Source organism: Globicephala melas, chromosome 3 (genome assembly GCF_963455315.2).
Source record: "Globicephala melas chromosome 3, mGloMel1.2, whole genome shotgun sequence".
Classification (NCBI taxonomy): Eukaryota; Metazoa; Chordata; class Mammalia; order Artiodactyla; family Delphinidae; genus Globicephala; species Globicephala melas.
Genome location: NC_083316.1, coordinates 157,955,678 through 157,980,100, shown reverse-complemented (window position 1 = coordinate 157,980,100; position 24,423 = coordinate 157,955,678). Strand labels below are relative to the sequence as shown.

The 24,423-nt window shown below is 50.7% G+C and overlaps 1 protein-coding gene across 4 annotated transcripts; it reads right to left on the bottom strand.

The window, feature by feature from the left end:
* Positions 1-1,386: 1,386 nt before the first annotated feature.
* On the bottom strand, positions 1,387-23,374 carry TPM4 (tropomyosin 4). Of its 4 annotated transcripts, none has more exons than XM_030880287.3 (9): positions 23,081-23,364; positions 17,939-18,064; positions 13,508-13,641; positions 10,766-10,883; positions 10,128-10,198; positions 8,901-8,976; positions 7,076-7,138; positions 6,920-6,989; positions 1,387-2,822 (listed from the first exon to the last, which is right to left on the bottom strand). In XM_030880287.3, the coding sequence occupies exons 1-9, from the start codon at positions 23,192-23,194 to the stop codon at positions 2,740-2,742; spliced, it is 855 nt and encodes a 284-aa protein (XP_030736147.1). In that variant the 5' UTR covers positions 23,195-23,364; the 3' UTR covers positions 1,387-2,739. The 4 variants fall into 4 exon arrangements, with proteins under 4 accessions (XP_030736147.1, XP_030736148.1, XP_030736149.1 ...); XM_030880289.3 differs by lacking the exon at positions 1,387-2,822 and adding an exon at positions 2,867-5,903 and having other exon boundaries at positions 23,081-23,374; XM_030880288.3 differs by lacking the exons at positions 17,939-18,064; positions 23,081-23,364 and adding an exon at positions 17,401-17,684.
* Between the last annotated feature and the right edge of the window lie 1,049 nt (positions 23,375-24,423).

Genomic DNA, 24,423 nt, shown 5'->3' with positions numbered 1-24,423 from the left:
CCACGGCATGTGGAATCTTCCCAGACCGGGGCATGAACCTGTGTCCCCTGCATCGGCAGGCGGACTCTCAACCACTGCACCACTAGGGAAGCCCTCTTCTATTTCTTTTGCTCGTCAGATCATCACATCTCTCCACTGCTCTCCCTGATCGTTCTCTAATCCAGATTCCACCCTGCAGTGAGCTTAGTCTAAAACATTTATCCAATATCCATCCATGGTCTATTGGCAGGATAAATTCCTCACAGTTTGGTCCTAACCTCACCTTTTGTCCCACCCACACTTCATGGGATTGGGAACTCCCCAAGAGCTGAGACATGTCAGTTTAACAAACATTAAATACTTATAATAGGTGCTGAGGCACCAGGATGACTAAAGCAGTATACTGAGATTAGATTACAGCCCAAGGGGGTGAGGAGGAGGGAGAGGAGGAACTTCAATCTAGCAGTGGTAGGGCACTTAGAGGGGGGCATTATACTTTATTCATGGACATTCCCTGCCTCTACCACCTAAACAAGCTCACAGTGTCAGCCAAATGTTGAATTAAAATGAAGGAAATGTTTTTAACTGTACTTGGTAACAAAAATAATTGTTTGCATACTGGATTCATGTCTTAAAGGCTTTCATTTCTTTTGGATTCCCTAACCCCCTTCCCCAAGATCAGATCTTAAGGCAAACCTCAAAGCAATTCAGGTAGTGAAACTACAGCCACCCTTGACACTTTCTTCTTTAAGTTCCTGCCATCCAGTAAGCCAAGTCTAAAGATTACTTTCCTTCAGATCACTTCTTCCTTCTTATTCCAGTCTGGCAAGCACTGTCCTGGATTAACTGAAATACCTTTCTAACTGATCTTCCTGCCTCTAGTCTACCCCACTCTAGTCCTTCCTGACAATGCATGCTAAGTGGATTTTCCTAATTTATTTATTTTATTTATTGATTATTGATCAGTGGCTCTCCACTCCGGACCAACTTAATTTAAGTTCAGGCTCTCATCAGTGTGGACCCCGCCTACCTTCCAGCTTTCCTACTTTTTTCTTTTTTATATGTCACACAGAGAAAACCTTACCCAGCCAGGCCTTGTGCTTTCGTGACTCAAGTGATAGGGACCATCTTTCCTGCTCCTATCTTGTCTATTAAAATCTTCCTCATTCTTTTAGTCTGGCTCAGGCAGGATTGGGGATAACAAAGGACAGGAGCTTTGAGTTACTAAGGCAAAGAGCTTTCACCTGTAATATAGAGATCATAATCCTTATATCAGGTAGTCATGGTAGACAGCAAATAAATAACATTTGCTGAGTTCTTGGTACAGTTATCTTTCCTTTCTTTCCCACTTACATTGTCAAACCATAATGTTGTCTATGTCCCCACACACTCTAAAATTCACACAAATTGTAGTTTATGTAAAAATTTATTTGACCAAAATGTAGAAAAAGTGATACTATTACATATGATACAGTTGCAAGAATCTAAATGAAAAGTGTGGGTTTTATTCAGTTGCACAATTTGCTAGTGTATCTCCTGGGTAGTGTGATGCTTAATAAATAGGAGTGAGGGGCAGGGGATTTGGATAAGCTAGAAGCAGGGTGATTTTTAGTCAGAATTGTAAACTTGAGTTGGCTCCCACACTGCTGGGGAATGTGGAATGTTTCAGCTCTGAGATGTTAACTGAGAAAGCAGAAATCTAACAAAGACAAAATGTGCAGCCCTGTCTACAAAATACTCCATATCCAGTTTAATCAGGAGTTTCTTGGTCTTTGATTAACTTTGTCCTGAAGAAGGAATTAAAATTCCAGATAAGTAAATCTCCAATTTGCCAGTCCCTGGAGTATAGAGGAGATGAAGTTAGGCCACTTACTTTTTCATCTTTACTTTGATGTCAGAGAGCGCCATTCTGCCCAATATTTGTTTATAGAAAAAGAGTCTTAATTATTGATGCTAGCAGTGTTTTTGATACGGCTTCTCTGAATAGGACTGAATTCTACAACATTCATTCCTGCTGAGTGGATGGCCTCATATCGGAGCAGATAAGCATGGGTCATTATTGGAATAAAACATTAGCTCCTCAGAGAACAACTTTAGAGTGAAAGAAGCATGGAGAAGAGCATATCAATCATCTATTCCGAAAACATCTGGGTAATTATTATGACTCTTTTCCAGGCATTCTCATGCTGACTGCTCAGAGGATGTTTGTTCTGCACGGTGGAGGGTGGAAAAGAGGCAGGATGATCAGGTTAACCTCTCTGGTTTATGACTTCCCATAGTAATCCCACCCCCACCCCCCTTTTTTGCTCTGGATGGAAAATCCCCACCCATTTTAATGTGACTGTCCCTGGCCTCCTATAGTGTGACCGATGGTGAATATTCTTCAGCCTTTTAAACTGACCCATGACTAGATATCGGAATCTGTGTTTCGAAAGTGTGAGGTTGTCTATTCTCCCAGGAACCAAATGCCCTCAGTCTTAAGAGAGTATGCTCAATATGAAATACCCTGCCTACCTTAGGAATAAATGCAATTTAAGGATAAAAATAGAGCTGAAAAAGCTGGTGCCGTTTGAAAAAAGGAAGGAATAGATTTAACTGGTGCTCAAAGCTTCTCTGATACAAAATATTTGGTCATGTGTTCATAATTTGCTTGACATTTCCAGCAAAGCGAAGAGGCAATAACAAAAGAAACTTCTTACAAGAGAAGAGAAAGACACGGAGCTCTGGAGTTTCTTTTGGAACAAGACTCTTCTGTTTTGGTTATATACAGTTTAGTTCGTTTAGTGTCTGATCCAGTGTCTGATGTAAGCCCACATTCTCTTCTTTGGCCTGGGCAAGCTTTTCTGGTGAGAATTAAGAATGAGGGAAAAATAAATTAATAAGCATCTTTGTTAAAGGAAAAAAAAAAAGGTTTCTAAACTCCACATTGCCAGAGTGAAAGAGCAGAGAAGGTACTCTACATTTTAATTATAGCAGAACACCGTGGACTAGCAGACACTAAATGCCAAGTCTGGGAGCCGGATAGGGTTGCAAAATAAAATACAGGTGCTCCGTTAAATTTGAATTTCAGATAAACAACGAATAAATTTTTTAACACAAGTGTATCCCAAATGTTGCTTGAGATATACTTATGCTAAAAATTTATTCATTGCCTATCTGATATTCAAATTTAACTGAGTGTCCTATATTTTAATATGATAAATCTGGCAATCCTAGAGAGAACACCTGGATTTAAGCCCCAGTTGGGCCAATGAAGTAAGCCATTTAACCTTTCTAGGTCTCAGTTTCCCCATCTATCAAATGGGGATAATAATACCATTGTGTGGCATGGGGGTTATTATGAGGCACAAATGAGAAATGCTTCAGAACTTATGAAATGCTACACAGATTTTAGTCTAAGATATGGATGACTTAATACATTTTCTTCCTAGTGCTGGTTAATTAATCCTTGAGCTTATGGTAGGGAGAGATAATCCTGTAACCCATCTTTCCTTTGGAGCTTCTGGGAATGGCTGTTTAAATTCCACGCATAATTGTGTTATTGTTTCTATGTGTCCATAGCAGTGTAGTCAAACTGCAGGTAAATGCAACATGATTGAAATTTAAGCCAGACTATAGGTACATTATTAAGTAATTGAGGTGATGAAACAAACAAACAAAAAAAAACCCAACAAAACCCCAAAATCTAAGATGCCATCTAGGGCTGTGCATGACAGAGCATGAGAGAGAACTGGTTTGCAGTGAGTGATGGCTGATAAGGACTAGGCCAAGACTTATTCAAATACCAGAGGAAAGCACAGTGCCTCATAAAATGTGATATGATCAGCTTGGAAATTTTCAGAAAGAATAAAAGTGACTGCAAAAGATGGCAGCCTTTCAACTAAAGCTACTGAACCTTTCATTTGATGTGGCACTTTTAAAAATCTAATCTAGTGACTATGACCTGGGGGGATTCTCTCAGAGGACAGTTACTTGGGCCTGTCCAGTCTGGATTAACAGAAGTAACTGAGGGCCTACTATGTGTGAACCAATTTCTCCATTACCTCATTTAATCCTCAACCACTGAGCTATCACTTTTGTTTTTGCAAAAAAGCTAAGCAGCTTGTTCAGGGTTGCACAGCTAAAATGGTAGAGCTGGGATGGAAACCCAGGTTTCCCAACTCCAAATCTCGACCTCACTTCACACCTTGCCACTTGGATTCCCTGGCATCTGCTTTATCATTAGGTCTGAGGCTAACTTTCCCCTAAAGTGTTAATTGCCCTTGAGAATGGGACAGGCCCCCACGCTGTCAACAGGTAGAAGTAGATCTCCGTGGCCCTAATCGCTAAATGAAGTTCCACCTAGGTGCTTAGTGATGCAGACTGACTGGATAGACAGGGCTGCAGTTATTTCAAAGGGTGGAGGCTACGTATGGCTGGAAAAATCCCAGGAACAAGTATGCAGAGAGAGAAAACAAAAAACACATACCCCTACACAGTTTAATCTTTCCAGGGGCATATGTATAGCAATATGTGAGGGGAGTGGTTTATGTAGAAGTTCAGGGTGGACAGCAGTTAGGAACAGAGAAAGGTTGGAGGTGGAAGGGCATGGGTAGTTTAGGGAAGATGTATTTTGGAGGACTGAATATAAAGAATTGTGACAGAGGTTCCCACCTAAATAAAAAATTACTGGATGAGGAATAACAAGCTATAGTGACCAAAAATTAATGATCTCACTGGAGCTTTTCATGCCATTTTCAGGTTCAAGGGGCAGTCTGGAAGACGGCTTGGACATCAAAATGTCAGTGTTTCTGGGACAATTTAAGGTGGTGGCAGCGGTGGGGTGCAGGGGAGAGCCACACAGACTATTTAAAATTTGGATTCTCTTGGGAAAACTGATGAGCTTTTGGTCACCATAGGTGTGAGCTTTTAACACCCACACGCAAATTTTATGAGCTGTCACTAAACCAAGGTTCCTGGCTCTAGTTAACTCAAGTATGAGGGGAGATAGATGTTAGCATCTCAGGCAACTTCGTTTGGAACTCAGGAAAGAATCACCTCACTTCCTTTGTTTGGCATTCCAGCAGCTTCCATTCCCTTGCCCTGTTAATGGGATGCCCTTTAATTCCTTGTATAGTTGTTTTCTAAGGGCAGGGTATAGAGGTGAGCTTCCTCCCAGGACTGGGAACTGGAGAGGTGTTCAGTGAACAATGAAGACATAGGGAACCCCAGGCACCACTCTCCAAGTATTTCACAGAGAAAACATGAGAAAAGGAGGACTAAGGAGACCAAAATGCCATTGCCGCTATTTGAATCCACAGATGAAGCCCCATCCAAAGGTAGCCTCTTTTTAGCGATAAGCCTGCTGGTTTTTGCAAGTTCTTCTGACTCTATTAAGCTGCTCAGGAGGTTGGATGAGTCTCCATTCAACATAATTTCTATTTAAGGAAAAACTGCTATTGGCATGCAGATACAGTTAGCTAATACATTTGAGAGCTCAGGCCAAGTTGGCTTTTGTTTTTACATTGTCAGAAAAGAATCATGTGGCCATAATTTTCTTTTTGAAACGAGCTCTTCATTTGAACCACTCACTTTTGGTTGCAGTCACGGTCAAGGGCCTCATAGCTACGGCTCAAAAGCGGCAAGTGGAGAAAATGAAAATGAGAGGGCATGAAGGTGAGGACTGCCTGTCTTTATTTCTGTCACACAGTCACAGACACAGCAGAAGAAGGCTTGAAAGGTCAAACCAGGAGGCAGGAAACTGGAGCTTCTAGCTTCTAGAAGCCCACAGGAGTATAGGCACCACAGTGAGAAGGCAGACTTCAGTATTGCTAGGACAGAGGGCAGCACCCCAGCCGCCTCTTAGAGAGAGGTCATGTCGTTGAGAGCATGGTCCAACTCCTCGCTGATAGCTTTGTACTTGAGCTTCTGAGCATATAGCTCGTCTAGAGGGCGGAGGTCCCCAGGGAGAGAGTTCAGAAGAAGAGGTACAGGGTACAGAACGCGAGGGTCGGAATGGAGTGCCACACATGAGCAACGAGAGGAAGAAAAAAAAAGTGAGAAAACAAAGCATGAACTAGGAGAAAGTCGTGTCCTGTGTAACACAAAAGAGAAAGCAAAAGATCTATGGAGTGATTTCTAAGTGGTGTGAAGTTCTGCAGGGGGTTAGCCATAATGAACCTTTAAAAAGAGTGGTGACTAGAAATGGCTAGAGCTTCTCCCCACCAATCTCCCACCCCAGGTTATTTCTGACTTTCAATGATGTCATCCAGTCCAAAGGCTGTACTTTGGAATGGGGCATTTTCCCTTATATGGAAACCTCACTTCCTAAATCAAACATTGGGACACATGGTCTGAGGAATGAGTTCTGTACCCTTTCTGGGTGGGACAGGCAGTTTGGGAGATTTCGTTTGAACCCCAAGATTCTGGAAGTTCTGGGTTATTTCATGAAGAACATGGGACAGAATTTTTTTTAAAGATGGAACTCTTCAAGAAATTCTGGGATATGTGGGCAGCAGACTCGCAGACTGGAGTCTTAATTCAGGTCTCCACGGTCTCTAAATTTCCATTTTCTCATACTGTGATAAGCTTTGCACTCTCTGGGAGAGAGCTTCTGTAAAAATGCAAGGCATTTAAAAAATGCAAGGCGTGTCAGAAATGAGCAAATCAAAGGAAATTCTAAAGACTTGAAAAGAATCAGCCATATTTGGGTCTCTTTACTCACATGTGGAGCTAATTAAGCAGAAATATTTTAGTTCTTGAAAAATGGCGACCCTAGTCTGAATTTGATTTGCACTGTTCCATTCCAGGGCTCCAGACTTCCACATGTGACATCACTCTGCACTTTGCTATCCTAAAGTGGACGAAGCCCAAATCAGCCTTTCCAGATTCCCCCCAACTGTCTGGGGATGTGTCGTGTAGAGGGAGGCAGAGCAAACATAATTATATGGTAATTTCATACCTTCCAGGTCATCAATTGTCTTTTCCAGTTTTGCAACTGTTCTCTCTGCAAATTCGGCACGGGTCTCAGCCTAGGGCAGAAGAAAGGAGTCACTATGAGTGCTTTAAGACCAGCCGCAGGAGAAACCTGAACTAGTTGGATGGAAATCACACGCACCTCTTTCAGTTTGTCAGACAGAAGTTTAATTTCTTCTTCATATTTATCCTCCTTTTCAGAATACTGTGGGAGAGACCAAAACACTGCTTTTAAAAAAGGAAGGGAAAAAAAGCACAGAAGAATGCATGTTCCCTGTTCCTCGGAGAAAAGTGTGTGCTTGAAGCTATGAACCTGCCTAAGAAGTGGAGACAGGCACCTTCCCAGGCAGAAGAAAGGTGTGCAAAACTCAGAGAATCCGGGAGAGATCCCTCTGGGATGGTATTGATCTCAAGACCTGAGCTGACAACTCAGGATACACATGTGATGAATATGGTGCAGATGACCGCATGGAAATAGGCTACTCAAGGCCCTCCACAGCAGCTGGCCTAACCTATGTTTCCAACCCCACTTCCCATCAGCTTCCCCAAGGTGCTGGCCACTTCCTAGCCCTATTCTGAGTGTTCTCTGGTCTCCAGCCCTTGACTACAACTGGGCCCCCCAGCATGGAATGTTCCATTCCTCATTACTATCTGTCAGAAGTTATGTTTGTCTTTCAGGGCTCGACTCAGATGAATAGTAGCAAACCTTCATTAACTGCCTGCTATGTTGCTAGATATCATCAATCCCGATTCACAGAAGAGTAAAGAGTAACAGACAGGTTAGCTAATTTGTCTAGGGTCACATGGCTACGAAGTGACCAAGCCGTGACTGGAACCTGACTCTGGAATTTGAGCTCCTGGCCAGCATCCCACTCTACGGTCTTTTCTAACGTCACCTCCTCGTGACACCTTTCCCAACTTTGTGAAGTCCCTCTGTTGAAGCCCCACTGCACTTTGTTACTTTATCAACCCCTCTACTCAGCTAGACTTCAAGATCTTCAAGAACAGAAGCCGTACCATCACTGTAGCATCTCTCCCCGTGACCAGGGCAGCATCTGGCATACATATGTGGTCTGCATTTATTCACCACCTATCCTAGTATGAGATATACGCCAGGCACAACGCTAGGACTAATGACACAGCTCTAAACAAGACATAGTCCCTGTCCTTAAAACCTACAATCTAGCAAGGAAGGCATGCAATTAGTTATGATAAATGTGATCAACCATCATGATAGGAAAAGTAGGTGGGGCTACACAGCTGAGAAACACCTAACCTAGGTGAGCAATCAGGGAGGGCCTCTCATGCAGGGGCCTAAAGGATGAATAGGGGGTTGCCAAGCAGAGAGCAAAGGGAAGGCCAGCAGGTTCAAGGTATTGAAGGTGACCCACATGGAATGTTTGTGAAACTGAAGTTCAATGCAACTGGAGGGGAGTAGGAGGAGGGAGAATGAGAAAGAGATGAGGATGCAGGGGTTGGCGGGGGGTGGGAAGAAGGCCATGGAAGAGCGTGTACGTTGCTCCTAATGCTCTCTCCTGTAATGACTGCTTTGGGTACTGTTTCAGCTAATAAAGCCCAATTCCACCTCTGACTGCCGCTCGACCTTCTAGAAAGTATTTCTGGAGGAACCCAGGGATCCAGTTGAGAGTGAGGCTCTGTAGGCTCTGTATCTATATGATGATCCTCAGATCTACCTAAGAGGAGCCTGGCCAGGTCCCAGTCTCATTCCGTCTCCACCTTCCGGGAGGTAGAGATAAGAGATGGTGCTAAGACCCCATCTTAAAAGGGGGGAAATCTAGCTGCTGGACACCTCTTTCTGTAGGGGAAAAACCTGGCTGCTGGGCACCAAAGCTACCGTTAGCAAATACAGGTCAGATCCCTGATACCCTAGCACGCTCCTGAGTACGTTGGGGGAAGAAAAGAAGAAAGTCCAGCAAATCACCCTCCAGCTCAAGCCAACCACCAACCTTTTCAGATGCAGCCTCTAGCGACTTCAGGTTGTTAGTGACATTCTTGAGTTCTTCTTCCAGGTCACCACATTTTCTGCCCAAAGACAAGGGATTTTTGTGTCTTATCTTACATCAGGCAATTTCCCTAAAAGAAGTTTTCAAAAGGAGGAATCGCACTTCCAGGGGCCCCCAGAAGGAATGTGGGGGGAAAAAATGTTAATGGCTTTTTCTGAGACACAGCGCTGTGTGTTTATCAAAACCCTATCATGCCAGGCAAAGGCGCGGCAGGCCGAGGAGTATTTGGAAGGTTTGTAAAGCACTCCTGGGCTCCTGCCAAGTCTGAGGCAACAGGGACTTGTGAAATCTATGATTGATGTGGTTGACTCCGGAAGGTGTTTAAGAATGAGACGGGGGCTGGGAGCAATCGGAGTTTACACCGGACACTCCAGGAAGCAAGGTTGGAGCGGATTTTCGAAACCAGATCTCTCTCAGCACAGCAGGAATGCTCCGGGGAGCTGGATTCCTCACCCAAGTCCGAGGGGGGAGGCATTTTGGTTTTCTGGTGGGGAGCTTGTGGGGATTCCGGTCAACCTTCTCACCTTTCCCCCCAGGAATGTGTCCCAATCCAACAATGACATCAAGAACAAGGCATTTAAACACTGACATGGCACCCTGCCCTCAGTGTTCCTTTAAGAAGGCACAGGGCTTCCCTGGTGGCGCAGTGGTTGGGAGTCCACCTGCCCATGTAGGGGACACGGGTTCGTGCCCCGGTCTGGGAAGATCCCACATGCCGCGGAGCGGCTGGGCCCGTGAGCCATGGCCGCTGAGCCTGCGCGTCCGGAGCCTGTGCTCCGCAACGGGAGAGGCAGCAACAGTGAGAGGCCCGTGTACCACAAAAAAAAAAAAAAAAAAAAAAGAAGGCACAGCCTCCTGAGGGATCCCCTCTGGGAAAACGGACTTCTGGGCTTCTCTGCTCTCCCTGTCTCACTCATCTTTCCCAATACCTTTGTGGGAAGAGTCAACACGTGGGCAGCACTGCCCAGGGCAGTAAGAACAAACAGTTGCCCATCATTCTTTGTCAGCCATGGAGGCAAAGAGGAGGCACTGAGCAATGAGTCTCAGATGCCCGTCCACTTGACCAGAGGCCCTGGTCGGTATCCATTCCCAACACAACCAGCTCCCTCCCAGCTCCACCCCCGCCCCGGAGCTGAGCTGGGCGCCACTCAGCCTTGCTCTGCCACTCACAGTTCAGACACCTCGGCACGCTCCTCTGCCCTCTCCAGCTCGCCCTCCAGGATGACCAACTTACGAGCTACCTGCAGAGACAGGAAGGATCGACCGAGACTGACCCCTAAGAGCCACATCTAGTTCAATGCCCTCCCCCGTGCAGACAGCAAGGCCACGCCCAGACCATCTGCAACGCGGGGCTTTCAGCTGCTTCTCCGACTCAGACAGTCCCGGAGAAAACCTAAATTCTCTCCCTCAGGCCCCGGGAAGTGAAGGAAGAGATGGGACCATGAGGGCAGGCAGAAGGAGCAACTGAGCTTTCATGGCCTGAAGACCCACGACTGGGGACCACAATCCCCCATGTTAGCCTAACACCAAGCTGCAGGACAAAAAAGGGATCTGATCGCTTGGTTTCCCCATTAAGTCTAAGTCCCCACTTGTCTGAGTGTCACAGAATTTCCCAGGACTTTTGGCGTCGTGGAAGATATGGTTTCCTAGCCAAGTGGCTGTCTTAGGAAAACAGATGTGGACACAGAAGGACAGCTGAGCTGACCAAGAACTTCCTTTAGGCGGCCCCAGGGTTCTCCCTATCACAGATCCATTTCCTCCCCACTTCCTGCTGCTGCCATCTACCAGCCCCACTCACCCCAACTCACCTCCTCGTATTTGCGGTCAGCCTCCTCAGCAATGTGCTTGGCCTCTTTGAGCTGCATCTCCTGAATCTCCATCTTCTCCTCATCTTTCATTGCCCGGTTTTCTATCACCTTCATTCCTCTGCAAGGAGCAAACCTCGTCATTACTTCCATACATTACCGCCTCATCACACACCTCCATGCATCTGCTCATCTAAACACTTCTCTGACATCTACCAAGAACCGTACTCCGAACAGGAAATTGTAGAGCTGCTCACGTTCACTTCATCTTTGCCAAACGCCAGGCACTAAGTGCCTCAAACTTCACAACCCCCGCCCCCAGAGTAGGTACATTATCCCCATTTCACGGAGGAAGAAACTGAGGCATAGAGAGACTCAGTTAAGCAAATAACTTGCTTAAGGTTACACAGCCAGTAAGTGGCCGAGCTGGGATTCAAACTGGTGATGTGGCTCGAGTCCACACTCCCATCCTATAGAGTCTCTCACTAACTAGTAACAAGGGGGACTTGTACGCCAGCAGTTACCACGATGTGATCGGAGGTCTGGGCCCAGCTTGGCTGTTGGAATGATGAATTCTGCTGCAGTGAAGTGGTGTGTGTGTGTGTGTGTGTGTGTGTGTGTGTGTGAGAGAGAGAGAGAGAGAGAGAGAGAGAGAGAGAGAGACGAGGCACTTCCCAGAAAAGAGTCCACAAATGAACAAGGAGGGGAAAGGTATTCTTCAGTGAGACAGGGCTGTACAAGAAAGCCCCAGAGGAATGAAAGAATATGGCAGGGAGGTCAGGGTGGCTGGACCATAGGCTGCTTGAATGACACACTAAGTGTTTTATGCCAAGGGGACATGGAACCACAGGAGGGTTTCAAAAGCAGGAGTGAGTGGAAACCAGAATGATGGACTGCAGTGGGAAGACCAGGTAAGAGGCAGGTACCCACAAAGTGATGGGTGAGGAAGGCCTGAACTGAAGTGGATACTGAACTGAAGTCCACTTTGGAAAGGACAGCGTCCTGGGGATGGCTGGAAGTCTCCTACAACTTTTGACCATGAAATGGAGCTCACTCTAGCCTGCACTGCTTGGGGTGGACAAGGTAAGATCAGATACTTCCAAAGAAGAGGCCAGTGCTGGATAACGTATTGACGTGTGTTGTGCCTGCCAACAGCAGAGGACCATATGCTTCTTTTCTTTTTTTTTGAATTTTTGAATCATTTAATTTTTTTATACAGCAGGTTCTTATTGGTTATCCATTTAATACATATTAGCGTACGTGTGTCAATCCCAATCTCCCAATTCATCACACCACCCCAACCCCCACCATATACTTCTAACAAATACTTGCATTCGGACTATCACTACCATTCTCAGCTGACTATCAAAACACTGTCCATGCCTGTACCAGTCCTCAAGATCGTCAAGTTTGGAAAACCCTCTGCAGCAGTGGAGAGATCAAAGTGACTTGTCCAAGGCCACACAGTAAATGGCAGTGGCTTTTTGGAAGAACTTAAATCTAGATTCTCCATCTCCCAAGTATAAGATTCTTTCTACCTAAACAGCAGTGTCTAACAGGGGTACCATCAAAGGCCTCTGGTAACGTGATACCAATAAGTGAGGGGCTTTCCCAGGCTCTAGTGGTTTGCCTTGGGGAGGTCACAGAAGTGAGACAATCTGGCCAGGCTGGTCTGACTGTGAACAACGGTAGCAGCTAATCTAGGCCCCAGGCACAGCCATGAGCAACTTGTGACTGGATCCTTCACACTTCCTTGTGACTGCCCTGAGCGGCCACCCTCTCCCTCTATTAAGTGGCTGAAGCAGAGATCTGTGCCTGCACTGGGATCTGTGCCCTGGGTAGGACTATTCCACTGCACGGGAAGAAATTTCCCACTTGGGCAGCTCGAAAAGTCAATCTCCAAGATTCCCCGGTTGGTTCTGCTTCTCCAGGGTATGGTCACAACAGTACAATCGGGAATGAACCCTTGGGAGGAGTATATACCAGAAAACTATGGTGGATGGGTCCGGTGAGAATTCTGTTGTGAAGATGTGGCAGATACACGAGGACCAATGGGCCAGCCCACACCATGACCACACAAGGAACCCATTTACCACCACACAGAGACAGCTGCTTCTGTGAATTACACAATCTGCCCTCAGTCCTCCAGAGCCTGCGCCAAGGCGTGCCAGAGAACTTGCCCACTCTGGAGGACACAGTACCCTTCTGGAGGCAGCGTAGCTCTGTCAGTGGCAAATATATTAATGGGACTGGTTCGTGCATGTCCCTGACACACAGCTGTCCAGTAGCCCAAAGCCTGAAGCACTGCCTACGAACATCTATGTAGATGGCCCATTCCAAATTTTCATCCCCCGCCTTCTCACATCACCCTGGAAACTGATATCTTGAGAACACTGATGACGAGACGCACAGCGACTTTCAGGGAGAATGTGAGAAGCAGCGTTCTGCAAACTGATTGCCAGTGACAGTTGCAGTTGCAATCTTATATGTGTCCATTTTTTGCCTTCTTCTGCCTGTTGTTAGTTTTCCTTTGGAGCCACCACATCAAATGCCCCTACCTACAGCATGATGGTTTACAAGGCGTTGCACCTACGTACACACCATACGCATTTGTACGTATGTGCACACGTGCAGGTCTGTGTGATCTCATTTACTCTCACCCCAGCTCTGGCAGGTCCGCTCTACGACACGATCCCCGTTTCCCAGAAGCAAGCGCTAATGCCACTGGGTTCAAAGCGTCCTTACCTCTCACTCTCATCTGCAGCCTTTTCTGCCTCCTCCAGCTTCTGCAGGGCTGTGGCCAGTCGTTCCTGAGCCCTGTCCAACTCCTCCTCAACGAGCTGGATGCGTCGATTGAGAGCTGCCACATCACCTTCAGCCTAGGGAGGTCAGAGGTGCAGCCAGGTTAAGAAGGAAACGGGTCAGCTAGCAGCAGGAGCCCTCCACTCACACAGTGCCCTTCCCCCAGCTAACCTGCTTCCCCTGCCAAAGCCCACCCAGGAATCCAGGTGATAAGGAATTCACACTCTGTCTCATCTGGAGAATGTGAATTTTCCATATGATCTTTCCCCCAAATGTCAGCAAACATCTACCACAATAGGACAGTCTGTCAAGTCAATACAGGAGAGAGAGATAAGTAAGCTGTATGTTCCAAGAGGATGGTGCTGGCCTCTCCATGGTATTTCTAGAGAGCAAGGCCACCAGTGACCGGCTCACCCTGTCACATAAGGTCTGCTCCCAGCCACCTGAATGGCAAGACAAATGCAAGAATCTGGACGCCTCAGTTACATGTTGGCCATACAGTTGGGAGGGAGGCTGGGGGCGGCCCAGTTGGAACGCCGTCCTTAACCAAGCCTGGCTGAGAGACGTTGGGACAAAAAGATACAAGAAAGGAAAGGAAAGAAAACTTGGTTACAGGCATGGGAGAGATGTCAGAATGTTGTTAGTGGCTTTTCAAGATGTTTTCACCTACAAGGAAGGGAATATGGTGGCGTGCATAAAAGCAAGAACTCCAGGATCACAGTGTGCTGGGTCAGAATCCCCGCTCTGCCAGTTTATAGCCACGTGGCATTGGGCAGGTCGTTTCACGGCTTGCTCTGAGCCTCCCTATCCCAGGGCCTGCTTGCTTCGCGCCTCTGTGGGGACTGTAAAGGAAGGGTATGGCATTGCACCTGGCATGTGGGAAGTCCCACAAAGTGCAGTTCTTACTGCCACGGTTTCACCTCATTTAATCCTCACGTATCTCACCCATTTTACAGCTGGGGAAATTGAGAGATCCAGTGAGGCAAAGTAGTTTGGTTCAGTGTCACAGAGCTGGTAGGGAACGGCTTCTTGAGCCCCAGCCCAGGGTTCTTCCCTCGCCGAACCTGTGCTCTGAGTTCTGCAGGGGCTTCGAGGCCACACACTTAGGAATATTGCCAATTGGTAAAATGGAGCTCAACCGACGGGAGAAATATAAAGCTACCCTGGCTTCTTCATAACAAGACAAGAATCTCCGAATTGGGGAAGGCTGTAAAAATCCGTGGAGTAATAGAATAAGGCCAGAGTTGCTGAAAAGCACAGTCAGGAAACTTTTCTTAGCTCCGGAGTCCTAGCAGCAGGGGGAGCAGAAGCTCCCACAGGTGTTTTTGATCGCAACTTCCTCTGCAACATCAGTTTGGGGAATCCATTTAAACCACTGATGAACTATTTTAAGAAATGTCACCCACTCGTTCCAACGAGTGGGTGCTTTTTATTCTTTTTAAATGATATGAATCTTAACTCCTTCAGCAACTGGGGCAGGAACTGACTTCCCCCCAACCCCGTGTTTTTTAGGACGCTCACAAAATGGTGCAACCAACACCATTATCTAATTCCAAACGTTGTGTCACCCCGAAAAGAACCCTCATACCCGTTAGTAGTCAAGGAACGGACGTTTTAGATCATGCAGAGGTGCTCGATTCATGAGTAGTCTTAAAAAAAAAAAAACACTGCCTCTTTACATGGGGGATTCTGAATCCCGACAACCAAGCTTTGGGCACATTTTCAACTATCTGGAATCGAGACAGTTCTGAGATACATTCATATATGTACACATACATACATACATACATATGTATTTTTGAAAAACTGCTAGTCACTGCTAGTCATTTTCGGTTCCACCCCTTCCTGCAATCAAAGCTTCTACACGCTACAAAGGATTTCCCTTATAAGGTAAAAGAGGCTTGCTAGATACATGTGGCAAAGGAACAGGAAGATGTCGGTTAATCACACAAAAATCTAAACGAAACCAGCTGTTGGGAGGCAGACCCAGAAGTCTGCCACACGCCGGCTCTTGGCTTTCTCTACAAGAGACTGAAAAAGTGCCCCCCCCTTCCCCCCTGGGCTCAATTCCTTTTGCCCAGGAACCTTCTTAAGGCTTTTCCCCTTTCCTGATCAAGAGAAGCATGCCTTGAAAAGTGAACTTTTTAAGAAGTTCGAAACTTTCCAAAAACATCTCTCCTCCCATATTGGACTGTCCCGCTCCTGAGTCTTGGCTCACGGCTGAGGGCCATTTTTAAGCAGAAGTAATTGTCCTCCAGAGATGACTTGGGATGAGATCAGAGGGAGGGTTATGCCGGTTACGTGTGCGAAAGAGGCCAAACTGGCTACTGTTGGAGGCTTACACCAGGTTTCTGAGGCCTCTTCACGCCAGAGCAGCCCTTACAGGATCAAATGCTTTGACTCTGGCCAGCGGAGAAACAGTCTGGGGGGCTCTTCCCCAGACCTGTCAGTACACATGGCAGCTCCATCTGGTTGGGCACTTTTTCCACTTTTGGGGTACCCACCCTGAGTCCCAGCACTCCAGCTTTCAGGGACCCTGGGCTTCCACCCTCTGCCCCAACTTTCTTTCCTCTGAGTCTTTGCACAGTCTCTTGTCCCGGAAAACTCTTATTTATTCTATAAGACTGTTCAACCTCCATTTTGAAGCCTACCCCACTGGTTCTCTACTTCTGTCATGCTCCCATAACAGTACGCAGACACACCCCGCCCACAATGTTAATCAGCCTTATTTGTCTGACTCTCCTTGCCCCCCCCCCCACTAGGCTGTGAGCTCCTCTAGGGGTAGAACGAGGGGAGAAAAAAGTCCAGTAATAGAGCTCGTACGATATGCCAGTTGCCATGTAGGGAGGTTTTTCCTCCTGAGACCCTCCCAACTATCCTTGGGGTCAGCATTATTGTCATCCCTACTTTGTAGATGGAGACACGCTCCTAGCAGTTAAGTACACCAATACAGATCTCTCTCCAGCCCCACTGGTGGCCACCACCTGTCCCGTCCCAAGGGGCAATCAGGGGACGGAGAGGGGGCGGTGAGGCCCCCTCCTCATTCAGCCCCATTATCTGCCTCAAGCCCCGCAACTTGCAGCGGCCGCACACAAAACGATCTTGGGTCGGGGGCCCCATGCTAACATTCCAAGGGTCTTCTAGAGGAAGGCGGGTTCCGCGGCCCGCGTTCCCACAGGGACCAGCTGGGGAGGGAAAGGCCCGCGGCTCGGGACTGAACTTCCGCCCCAAGTCTGGAGCAGACACGTCGCCGCCGCGCCCCTGGGAACAGCTGGGAAAGTTCGGCAGGAACCGGGAAGCCTCGGAAGAGGCGAGAAAGTGCGACGCCCCCAGCTCCACTCCCGGTTTCGGCCTGTCCAACCCTAGACAATGGAAGTTCAACGTTTTCACTCTCACTTCCCGCTCCTAGGTGGAGCAGCAGCTCCCCGCCCTCCCCCGCCCGGACCCCGGCGCCAGCGGCGAGTCGGAAGGCAGCAGGGTGCCCCCTACCCCCTCTCCCTACTCCAGGATCGCGTACACCCCCCCGCTCCGCCCCATCCCCCCATTTCCCGCTCGGCCGGCCCCGCCCGACCCGGATGCGGCGCCCCCTCCCCCGTCCCAGGCTAGGGAAGGAGGATGGCGATGGAGGAACGGGTCTCAGCAGAGGGTCCCAGGTTGCGGGTCCGCGATCGGGAGCGCCGGGGCCCGAGGGTGCAAAGGTGGGATAATGGGGGCGATGATGGGGGGCGACAGCGGCGGGCGCGCAGGGAGCGCGGGAAGCGGGCGGCGCCGGGATAAGGGAAGAAAGGAGGGCGCGCCGCAGCCGGGGGTGCAGGAGCCGGCGCGCAGGCTCTCACTTTCTCTCGCCGCTCGCGCTCGCCGTCCAGCTCCCGCTGCAGGCCCTGCGCGCGGTCCTCCGCCTCATCCGCCTGCTGCTGCAGGGCCTGGATCTTGCGTTTCACCGCCTCCAGGGAGTTGAGGCCAGCCATGGCGCGGAGGCGCACGCAGCGGGCGGCGGGCAGCGGCGGGCGCTCGTTTCGGCTCGGCTCCGGCGAGAGCTGCAGCAGCCGCGCCCCGGCCCCAGAGCCTTTGCCTGCGCCAGGGCCGCCCCCGCCTCTCCCCGCCCCCGGCCCGGCCGCTGTCGGGGCGATGAGGTCACCCGGCCGGGCAGCCGACGTCAGCACCGCTGGGGGAGGGCCTGACGTCGGCACCGCTGGCCGCAGCTGCTGGAAAGTGCCCTCTTTCGGGACTTATTTGGAGAAAGCGCCGGGAGGCACCGCCTTCTCCTCTTCCTCTTCCTCCTCCTCCTCTTCCTCCAGCGCTTCCCGCCCGCCTGGCCCCGGGGCTCCTGTCCGGCCCTGCCACGGGCGCCCCCATTACTGGGGGCGTACGTACGTCGGAGGCTTTCTTCTCCGTCAGCTCCAGCTTCTCCTGCGCGTCCTTCAGGTCCTCGGAGTATTTGTCCAGCTCATCCTCCGTCCCCTTCAGCTTCTTCTGGAGGTGCGTCAGCTCCTCCTCTACCTGGGGACAGATAGGGGGACGCATCAGCCTGGGGGCCACGTCCCCGCGGCGCAGGGGCGTCCCCCGCATTCATAGGAGTCCAGGTTTCCTCATCTGTAAAACAGGGGTAACAATGTTACGCACCACTCAATAAACGCACCACTCATACCTGTTAATATGACTTTCACATCCTTTCCTTATCCTGGGACCAGCTGTGCTTATCTTTTTTTGGAGTCCCCCAATACTCTTGCAGAATGGATCACAGCTTTTGGGAAACAAGTCCCGACAAGTTTCCTACAAACACGCGTTCAATTTTGCAGCCTCCTCAGGGGAGTCTCATACTCTGGGCCTGGACCATCCCTCTACCCTCAGCCTTCCCAACACTGGCAGCAGAGGATCTTCCTAAGTATGTTTACCCTCCCTCTGTCTAGAACCTGCCATGGTTCCCTATTGCCCAAGAGAGTGGTTCTCACAAAATACCCTGAAGGATTGACAGGCTCAATCCCCGCCCCCGCCCCCCACTCCTGGACTTTGGGGGCTTACTAGAAGAGAGCTACTCCTTAAAGATCACTTTCCTGGAAGGCTCAGGTTAAATCTCTTAAATTCTTGCAATCTGGCTTGTGTTCGTTTTAATAAAAGTGTCTCCTGCATTCCCCACATTTTCAGTCCTCTTTTGTTTATCCCAAGAGTCTTGCCAGCCTCCTGGCACCCCCAGTTTGAGAAGGTCAGGTCTGTGGGTTACAAACCACAGACCCCTTCACCTCTCCATCACCCCCCACCACACCAGTCAAGGGTCAGCTCAGAAAGCTTTCTCAGCACCCTCCCTCCCTCCCTCTGTGCGCCTCCCTCCCCTGCAGTAACTCTAGGCTGGGGTGGTCAGTCCAGATCAGGCTTTGATCTGATTTTATGTCTCAGGTGGTTTGACCCCTGGTCCTGTTCATGCTCCCAACGTGGGCAGGCAGCCCCCATGGGCCCTGCATCCTCCTCCTCCTCACAGCAGGAAGCCCAGAGAGGTGGAGTGACTTTCCACGGATCACACAGAACAGGATTTAAACCCACATCTGAACAGGCCCTCGTAACAGGCCTGCTTTTCTGCATCCCTCCCTAACTTGCTCATGTTCACGCCTGAGACAATGTGCAAGATGTGCCAGGTTCTCTGTGTGTGTGTGTGTGTGCGCGCGTGCACGCGTGCATGTGTGCAAATTCTTAAAAGGGCTGCTATCCCAATCTCCCACCCAGCCTCCCATTTCCAGGGCTACTGAGTGTCCTACCGCTGAGCTGGGGAATGGAAAAGAGGGTGGGAGATCAGAGGAGGAGGAGAGTGGCTGCAGCTCCCGCAGCTCCCGCCTAAGACAGGGTCCACCGACCCTGACTTGACCTCTAGGCAAGGAGCCCGGAAGCCTGACTCCAAATCCCACTTGTATGACCCCGTCCCCTTTTCCGGCCTCAGTCTCTTCATCTGCAAAATGGAAGCCTTGACGTGGTGGTCTCTGAGCGCCCTGGCTACTGCTTTTGAACTTCCACTTTCACTGAGAAAATGAGTCAGTTTCCTTAAAGACAGGTCAGCCTGACCCAGCGTCCACCTGACTTCCTTCCAGATCTGTGTGGTAGAGCATTTCCTAGGTGCCAACTGTGTGCCAGGCACAACGCTCTTTTAACATGAAAAAGTGAGGGCAGGTTCTGCAGCGTCGGGCTCATTTGGGTGTCAAGATTGTTTTTGACGACTTTTTCTGGCAAAGTTTGGACAACAAGGAGTGGGGACTGTGATAAGGGAGGCAGAGTCCTATGAAGCAGTTAGAATGTGCCAGACACATTACAAATACCGTCCCCCTGAAGCCTCGTGTCACAGAAGGGTAAACTGAGTCCCTAAACAAGAAAGGGACCTGCCCAACGCCATACGGATAGGGCACTGGAACCCTTGTCAGACTGATTCCAAAACTGGTAGGCTATACTGTGCCCACTGCCCATCACGCCCTCCTCCCACTGACCCTCCACACCCAGCCCCCTCCCCTGGGTGGCCTGCACTGCTGCCCTGGGCCCCCAGTCCCTGTCCCACCCTCTCGCCCAACCCTGACCCCTGAGGCAGGGGGTGCCCTCCGTGTTTGGTTCTGTCTCCCCCAGCCTGGGGCTCCTTGCGAGACAGGCCTGGGGCTGAGGTCAGTCTGGGCTCCAGCATCACCCAGTATGGGACTGGGTCTGATGTTCGCCACAGAACCCCGGGGGAAGTTTGCAGAATGAATCAATGACACAACTGCAAACCCCTCAGTGGTTGGAGCTGGGTCTGAAAAATAAATAAAGTGGACACAGATCGGGTTCCTTTCCCTCTGTCCGAATTCCACACACAAAGTGTGTACGGGTGCGTGGTGCCTTGCCGGGGTTGGGGCAGGGGGGGGCGCTGAGCCTTGCACTGACTCTGCAAGGTCTCCCTCAAGTTGCTTCCTTCTTGGGGCCTAGTTTCCCTGCCTGTAAAACTTTGGCCAGGAGGGTCATGGGCTGCGTACCATAGTCCCGGCAAATGGGGCCTTTGGGCAGGGCTGAGGCAGGATGTGGGGTCAAAGGCCAGTTGGGGCGGATGTCGCTGCCCTGGGAGGGGAGCGGGCAGGATGTGGGCAGGCTGGGCCTCCTGGTCCCATTTCCATACTGGAGAGAGAGGGCTTGGAATTGGGACTTTACTGCAGGTTCCCTGAGGGTCAGGCTGGCCTAAGACCCATGCTCTCTGGCCTCCTGAAGCATAAGGCAGTCCAGATAAATTGAGTCTTTCACCATCTCCCGCCTTTGCCCCAGGCAGAACTGGCCATCTGCGCTATGGGGCTCAGACTTCTGCTTTGGACCTCTGGAACCTTGGGTGCCCTGCCATCAGAAGGCGTTGTTTGCCCCCATTTCTCAGATAAGAGCACTGAGGGCTCAGAGAGAGGCAGCAATGTGCCCTGAGTTACAGAGCTAGGAGATGATCCGGCCTGGATTTGAGCACAAGTCCACCCCAGTGGGCAGCTTTGTGGAAAAAAAGAGAACAGAATGAAAATCCAGCTGGAGACCAGAGAACCTGTCCCTGCCTCCTTGGCCGTGCAGCTGGCTGGATGCTTTGAGGAGCCTTCCCTTTTGAACTTGTGTGCGCCTTGGTAGAGTGTGCTCTATCAGTCACTCACACCTTAGTGAAAATTAGAGCCATAGAATTGCTTTTTTTCTGAATTCCTAGCTAAGCCCCTCTTGGTAAGGGCTAAATGATGGATGGAAGCCGGCAGCTCAGGGCCAGCCCAGGATGGGTGTTTGTGTTTGCCAGGGAGGGAGGAGGAGAGTTTATGGCAGGGAGAACTGGGGTGGGGCTGTCCTGTGCGGATGTGTCACAGGCGCCTAGGGCAGCCCCAGGACACTGGGGGATGGGGAGGCCCAAAGGGGAGGTAGGGCAGGGCGGGAAAGAATCCTGAGTTTATTGAGCGCTTACACTGTGCCGGGTCCCAGGCCAAGGGCTCCACCTGCCTAGTCACCTCTCGTCCTCCCATGGTGGTGAGGAAGGCATCACTTTCACTTCCCCATTTCACACAGGTAGCCACCGAGGCACAGAGAGGTGAAGGTGTTTGCTCCAGGGTGCTCAGTGACTAAGCTGTGAGCAAGGCCAGCCTGAGTTCAGAGCCTGCACTTTTACCTGCTGAGCTGGCCTGACGCCTGGGATGGGCAGGGCTGGGCACTTGGTGGTACCGTCCTAAGCGCCTCCTGGGGTTGATTTGAGACCCTGATGCTCCTGAGGGCTTGGCAGTTGACCCCAAGGGTGCAGATGAGCCGTGTGGGGCAGGGCACTGTGGGAGGGCTCAGGACCCCCTTCCCTCCTCTCACTGGCGGCTCTGGCCACCCAGACACAGACAACTGACTTCTGCTGTGTCCCAAGCCACGGCCTTGGGACGGCCCAGCCCAGGACACTTCCATTAGCTCTCTGATGTGTCCCGGCTGCCTGGGCCTCCCGGGAACCTTGTCCCCAAAGCTCTGGGTCTGGGGCCTCTGCCTTCCACAGGTATCCCCGCCTTCCCCTGCCAGGCTCACAGCAAGGGCTCCCCAGATACACAGAGACACATTGAGATTCTCAGGTTCACCCTCAAATCTCTACCCACCCTAGCCCCCAGCCCCTCACTCAGCTGCCCCTGCAGTCGGTCACAGCCGGCCCCACCATGCACCCACACTTGGCCACTCTCCTCGGACTGTCACGCACAGTCACACCTGAGTGTGCTCTGACACGGGCGCTAGGTCACCCACACTGACACAGATACCCCAACAGGCACATACATACCCTGACACACACACACGCACGCCAGCCCAAATACACAGTCACCTTAACACACACACACACACACACACACACTCACCCTGACACCCGCACACTCCATTAATGTCATGTCAACTTTTGCCCAAGCACACACACAGCTAGCCTCTCCCTTATACACCCAAACCCCTGCTGATACCACCAACACACGCAGACTCACAAACATAGCCATACTCTTCCACACCCACTTTCCCACAATTGCACGCGCAGGCTTCCCTCTGCACACACATTCTTAGTCACCTTCACCCCTCCAGAGAGCTGAAATACACACACAACACATGTGAACACACAAATGCTCACACACACACAAATACCTTTCACACACACAGCATCCCCAAACCACCCCCTCTAGGATACCCCCCAACACTGATGCCTTCACCCCAACACACATCCGCACACCTCACATCTGCACACACACAACCAGCCCACACAAACACCCCTCTCTTTCTCACACGCTTTCTTAGTCTCTCTCTCTCTCTCTCATTCGCTTTGCTCCCACTGGCTTTGTTGGGAGTGGGTCCAGTTGGCCCCCTCTCTCCCAGCCCAGAGACCCCTCCAGGGAAGACGAAGCAGCACTCTTTCTCAGCCGGAGCATCACCCCCTGTGTCTCCCCCAACCTCCGAGTACCAAGATTTCCCAGACCCCCACCGTCGGCCCCAGAAGCTCGCCAGCTCAGAGAGGGTGCTGGGCTGCCCGGCGCAGCCCAGCAGAGGCACGTCCGTCACCTGCTTGCACTTCTCCTCAGCAGCTTTCTTATCCGACTCCGCCTGCTCGGCCCGGTCGATGGCGTTCTCCTTGTCCAGCTTCAGCATCTGCATCTTCTTCTTGATGGCCTCCATGGCTGGGCAGTCGGGGGGCGAAAGCGCAGGAAGGGCTGCGGGATCGAGTGAGTGGCGAGGGCGGTGGAGAGGCCCTTATAGGCTCCCCAGGGTGCGCCACCCTGCTCCGGGGCGAGTCTTGGAGGAGGCCCAAGCTCAGGCCGGCTGGGCCAGCCACCACTCGCTTGCTTGTTCAGGAGGACTTGGCCAGCTCACCAGCCTCCCCACAGCCCTCGCCTTATTTGGATCTAGGATTTTCTCAAAGGAAAAAAAAAAAAAAAGGCCCGACCCGTTTCCGTTTTTAACCTGGTGACACAGGTCCCGCGTGCGCGAGCAGGCAGAGCGCCGGCCCAGGAGGATGAGGGCGGCCTGCCGGCTGGTCTGTTTCCCCATCTGTGCTTGGGTGGGCTGAAGAGGGCTTGTGGGGGGGTGCAGAGTAGGGGTGTGGTGCGATGACGGGGCTCCTGTCCTCCCTTCTCCCCTCTGGGTCCCTCCAGGTATTGGGGGGTCAGGACCCCATCCCATCTGCTACCACCCCTGGGGGACTCCCTGGATTACTCCCACCTGTCTGACCAGTCTCTGTCTCATCATGTCCCTCTCTCTTTCAGTGACTGTCTCTGTCTCTCTCTATCTCTTTTGTCTCTGTGTCTCTCTCCATCTCTTTTTTGTTTCTGCGTCTCTCTCCATCTCTCCGTCTCTTTGTGTCTGTCTCCATTTCCCTCTCTCTGTCTCCCCGTCTCTTATGGTCTTTTTCTCTCAGACTTTTTCTGTATCCTTTTCTCTGTATCTCTCTCTCTCTCTCTCTATCTCCTCCTCTATGTCTCTGTCTCTCTCTGTCATCTCACCTGCCCCTGTGGATCCGGCCCACAGGGGCGAGATGGACCCGGGCTGTCTTTCTTTCGGAAACTCTGGGAGGCCAAGGCGGGCCCGGACCAGACCCTTGATGCCTTCCTTAGATCTTGCCCCCTCCCTCTCCCACTCCGAATCTGGCCACGGCTCCCCAGCACTGGCAGGAACAGGAGGCGGCTTAGCTTCTCACTCAAGACTCCTGTTCACCCCCACCCCCAGCTCTCCCCACACTCAGCTCAGCTCCTTCCACTGCTTCCCAGGCAGGGCTGCCATTTCCCCTCCTCCAGGCCTTTGCATGTTCAGTCCCTTCTGCCTGTTTTGCCTTCCCTCCAGCAACTGGAGCAGGGACTCACTGCCTTCAGAAAGATGTATTCAAAAAAAAAAAAGAGGGCTTCCCTGGT